The 5,648-nt window shown below is 37.2% G+C and overlaps 1 protein-coding gene across 1 annotated transcript; it reads left to right on the plus strand.

Moving 5' to 3' along the window:
• The first annotated feature begins 635 nt into the window (after window positions 1-635).
• Window positions 636-1,295, plus strand: LOC131009459 (uncharacterized). The gene has a single exon (XM_057936795.1). It carries the CDS (start codon window positions 636-638, stop codon window positions 1,293-1,295), a length of 660 nt encoding a protein of 219 aa, XP_057792778.1.
• The last annotated feature ends 4,353 nt before the right edge of the window (window positions 1,296-5,648 follow it).

Here is a 5,648-nt window from a genome sequence, read left to right on the forward strand (position 1 = left end):
TTTTCGCAATTCATGCCTTTATAAAGTTTATTCATGCGTGTTATACATAAAATTCATGCATTTTTGCTTGTTCGTAATTCTTAAAATAAGGGTGGTTTATTGAATAACCACCCCCTATATATATATATATATATATATATATATATATATATATATATATATATAGGGGGCCGCTCCAATGAGACCCCCTAATTTTAGTGAGATCTAGGGCACGATCTGGTGCGTTTATTTTATCAATCCTATGACTGATATTGTATCTGAAGGGTGATTTTTTTTCGCAGGGTTCGAATCTTGGAGGGAGCAGAATATTTTAAATTTTGTTATTCATCAGTATATATTGCATTGTTCATCAGTATATACAGCCCTGTTCATCAGCTTATATGTCTTATTCATTACGAATTTTTTAAATTTTATTTTTCATCAGTATATACATCTTGTTCGTTAGATATACGTTTTGTTCATTAGTATTATATGTCTTATTCATTGTACTCATGTTACACGAAAAATAGGGGGTCTCACTGGAGTGCGCCCATATATATATATATATATATATATATATATATATATATATATAGGGGCGCGCTCCAGTGATACCCCCTATTCTCTATTCGGAGCTTGTCCGTCTTGTTTCTGGGATGAATCTTTGTGCATGTACCAAAGACGGATGGACATGGAGAGGCGAATCCGGGAAAGGTTTTACAGCTAAGTCCGTGTATGAAGTTCTTAAAGAGCGAGCAAAGGAGACAACAGAGGTGGTGGAGGAAACAGATATTAGCGCCAAGGTGTGGAAGATACCAATCCCAAACAAAGTCAAGCTTACGGTGTGGAGAATATTGAAGAACAGAATTCCGACGTGCGATAATCTCTTGAGAAGAAACGTAATGTTGAGTGAAGTCGAAGTGGGATGCAACGCCTGCTTTTATCGTCAAGAATCCATGAAGCACGTGCTGCTCCATTGCCCAAAGACCTCAAAGATCTGGGAAGCAATTTATCAATGGCTTGGAGTTTGTGTGGTGCAGCCACATGATGTTCCTTCGCATTTTCGGTTCTTTACAGGTTTGAGCAGCAGGAAGAGTAACAGGAAGTTTTTAATGGCTCTTTGGTGTTGTACAACCTGGCTTATTTGGAAAATGCGTAATGAGAGCAGGTTTGACAACAAAAGGTGGGAGATTGCTAGTTTGTTAGGAGAGATTAAAGCTAGAGTGTGGAGTTGGGGTAAAATTTTTGGTTTTGTCAATGATGGGGTTGGGATGCATAGATGGATGTCGAGTGATGAATCCCCGCTGACTCTGTAATCTTGTGGTACTTCTGGTGCCGCTCTTTTCATTTTATTTTATATAATTTTCTTGCCAAAAAAAAAAAACTTAACTAATAAAATAAAATTCAATGATTAAAAAAAGTGGTGGGAAACAAATATAACTAATACATTAAAAATTACAAAATTTAAATTGAACAAATAACTAAATGTTAAATTATAATATACTGTAATTCATTTTGAGAGTGTGGGAAAACAAAAGGAGTGGGAAATAAAATATACAAACGCTGTTCTGAAGTGAAGGCCTGTTTACTTCGATACGGCATTCTATCGAACACTATACCCATCTTTGGTTGGGCTTTTTTAGATCTTAAAAAAGGATTCCATTAAGGGTAATTATATTTATTGCTCTCGTTTTACTCATTATAGCATCTTATTTAATATATTAATAAAAAATAATTATCAATTTACTAATTTATACTGTGATTTATAACCCCAAATTAAATATCTTAGAAAAAAATTTATCATTTGTTGCCTACAGGAAGCTTGGGCGGCCGCGAGATTTACCGGATATCTTGGAAGAATTTATGTTAAGATGTTCAAAGAAAACTAGTTTCACATAGGGAAGTAAAAGGCCTTGGAGGTTGGAAGTTTGGAGTTTGCAGCATAGAGCTTTTCTATAGATAAAAAGTTTGAGGAGGATGTGTCTTGGTGTTTCGTAGCCATTCCTCCGTATCTCTTTATTATAATTAAATGTTTGTTTGGTTTAAGTAGAGGAATGGAAAGGAATTGAATCAAGTAATGGGGATGAATGGTTACAATAACTATTGCTTTTATTGAGTATTTAGTTCAATAATAGAAAAAAAAAATCACTATTAAGAGGTTCCCTTTCTTTTGTTTCTCCTCTATTTTGAAGGATAACAAATTGAATAATTGAGTTACCATCAAATAAAAGTAATTGTTAATTTATTATCTAAATCAAACAACAAATTAAATAATGAATTCTATTAATTGAATCCATTTCCAAGCTCTAAAAAGGCCCAACGTAGCAGTAAATAATGAGCTAATTAAGTGACGATGAGATAGCCACCTTTAACCATTCCAAGGTATTTTTATGAAATAAACGAAATTTGCGTCACTTTTTGGAATCAGTCAAACGATGTGCTTCACGTTGATACTATAATATTAATTAATTATGACAAACATCACGGTAATAAAATGATTTATTGTAGTTGACTTTTAGTTAGATCTGATTTCGCATAATTCAACACGACTTTTGATTAAATTAATCCATGAAATAGACGTTTAATCATACAAACGTTTTTGACCTTCAACAAAGGATAGTGCAACGGGTTTTCGATAAAATGACTGATGCATGCAATTGCTAAGGGAGAGGCTGAGCAGAACCTGTTCGATCAAATGTATGAACCAGAACATGGGCCCAAGAAATAAATCTCTCAAGTCTCAGCCCATTTCAATTTCCAAAAGCCCAACAATTGGAGAGTTACAAAATAAGGGTGATTTTATTAACAGCCCCCATTTTACTCCCTATAGCCTCTCATATTAAATAATACCCCCTTCATCCCACGAATCTTGACACGTTTGGTTTCGGCACGGGAATTAAAGAATTGTAGATTAGTGTGTAATTAATAAAGTATAAAAGTGATAAAGTAGGAGATAGAAGGTAATAAAAGTGATAAAGTATGAGAGAAGATAATAATTATTACTACCTTATTTGAAAATGTGTCAAGATTCGTGGGACGACCCAAAAAAGAAAACGTGTCAAGATTCGTGGGACGGAGGGAGTAATAAAAAATAATTATAAATTTACAATTTTATCCTATAATTTATATAGCCATAAATTAAATATAACTCATTATAATCAAATTAATTAAAATCTGAATTATGTATAGTCCCAAACTACATCTAATTCAAGCAAGTCACGAATTCACCGGAATAGGAGACGGTTGCGGTAGATTGAAGAAGATTAAAAATGGCAAACGGAGCAGATACACAGCTCCAAAGGATATCATATTACCTCAAATAACGCTGCCTTAAATCTTCTTCCTAAGTTAGAACAGCAAAGATGTGTTCCAATACTTGAGGAAAATCAGATACCCTCTTTTTTTTTTCAACAACGCAATCAATCTTGGATAAGAATTGCAAACAAGAAAACCAATATCTCCATTTTTGAAACGCCTACTACATCAAGAACTGCAAGATTCAGTTCCAAGATCATCGACTAGCAAAACTCGCAGTAGTTAAGACGAAAGCAGCAAGAAAGGCAGACGCGTTTCTTGGTCATAAAGTGTCGGCATTAGTCTTCTTCCCACACTGCAACCAAGAACTCGACCATCTTAGATAAAGGAACTGGTTTATCAAAACGCCCTCCATGAACGTGTTCGAGCAAGATCGCCGACAGACTCCGCCTTTACAAACCCGATCACGCCTTCAACAACACAATCGAATTGGACCCTGACGGAGTCCGTCGCAGTCGAGTTGCGGTTCTGATCTGCTTGTTCCAAGGAAAACATGGCGATGTCTGCGTCATACTCACCAAAAGATCTTCACCTATGTCCTCTCATTCTGGTAACATTACATATTTCTCCAAACTAATACTTCCATTTGTATGAATCCGGAAATACTTACTTAATTGAAGAAAGGGGATTTTCTCTTAGATTGGGGCTATACTGTTAGGAAATTAGACGCAACTAATTCCGCCCGGGATCAAGTGTGACTCAATATTGTGGATATCGACCGATATGAAACGAGAAGAAAAAATGACACCGATATTTTTAACGTGGTTCGGCCAAACTGCCTACGTCCACGGACCCACACCAATATATTAGAGAATCTCAAAAGGAGGAGTACAACAAAAAATACCACACTGTATTTTGTATATGCCTACGCAGAGGCTATCTCTCAACTCACTTTTATCACTCGTGTATAACTTCCACACTGAAGTTTTCTCTCACAAGAATTTTCTCTCTCTATTTCTCTCTCTATCTTTCTTAGCTGAAAGCTTTGTTTGATAGTTGTATTTGGTGTATTGTGATGCTGCTGCGAGGAAGGATTTTATAGGGGATGAGAGGTGGTAGGTGGCAGATGGTGGTAGGTGGCAAAATGGTGGAGGTGGTTGGTGAAGAAGGTTGGTGGCAGCCTACTTCCATTTTTTTACTAACAATCTCCCACTTGAAGACTGATTTCAATCTGTCTTCACACCTCGATCAACGCAACAGCTTTTCTGTCTTTGTCATTCTAGCAAACCAATTGAAGCTGAGCACAACTTCAATTTATCAATGGTTACTGCCTTTGTAAGCATGTCGGCTGGATTTTGAGCTCCTTGGATCTTTTCAAGAATTAACACCTCATCCTCCAACAGAGATCTGATGAAATGATAACGAAGTCCAATATGCTTTGTTCTAGAATGAAATGCTGAATTCTTTGCCAGATGTATCGCACTCTGACTATCGCTGTGCAAGACATTCTTCGTCTGATCAAAACCCAATTCTGCCAACAACCCTTGTAACCAGATCATTTCTTTGCTAGCCTCGGTGATTGCTACGTACTCTGCTTCTGTAGTGGATAAAGCAACAATCTTTTGTATCTGCGAGATCCAACTAACAGCAGTCGTGCCAACAGTAAAGACATAACCGGTAGTGCTTCTCCTGCGATCTACCTCACCGAAAAAATCTGCATCTACAAAACCTTGTAGTGCTACATCACCTCGTCGAAAGCATAAGCATCTATCAGTAGATCCACGTAGATATCTCAATATCCACTTTACTGCTTCCCAATGCTGCTTTCCTGGATTTGCCATAAATCTGCTCACAACTCCCACTGCATGAGCGATATCTGGTCTAGTACAGACCATGGCATACATCAGACTTCCAATGGCTGAGGCGTAAGGAATTTTAGCCATGAAGTCTCTTTCCTCCTTAGTCTTTGGAGAGTGCTCTTTGGATAGGCGGAAATGGTTAGCTAATGCTGAGCTAACCGGCTTAGCACTGCTCATGTTGAATCTTTGCAAGATTCGATTGACGTAGTTGGCCTGAGACAACTGCAAAACACCTTTTTGCTTGTCTCTGTAAATTCTCATCCCAAGAATTTGCTTTGCTTCTCCTAAGTCCTTCATCTCGAACTCCGCTGAAAGCTGTCTTTTCAACTTCTTGATTTCGTTCAAGTCTGAGCCGGCTACTAACATGTCATCAACATAAAGTAGCAAGATGATATAGCTGGACTCGAACCTCTTGAAGTAACAACAATGGTCAGCATTGCACTTCATGTACCCATTTTTCTGCATGAATCCATCAAACTTCTTGTACCATTGCTTCGGAGCTTGCTTCAAGCCATACAGGCTCTTTTTCAACTTGCACACCAGCTTCTCCTTTCC

Source organism: Salvia miltiorrhiza, chromosome 1 (genome assembly GCF_028751815.1).
Source record: "Salvia miltiorrhiza cultivar Shanhuang (shh) chromosome 1, IMPLAD_Smil_shh, whole genome shotgun sequence".
NCBI classification, from domain to species: Eukaryota; Viridiplantae; Streptophyta; class Magnoliopsida; order Lamiales; family Lamiaceae; genus Salvia; species Salvia miltiorrhiza.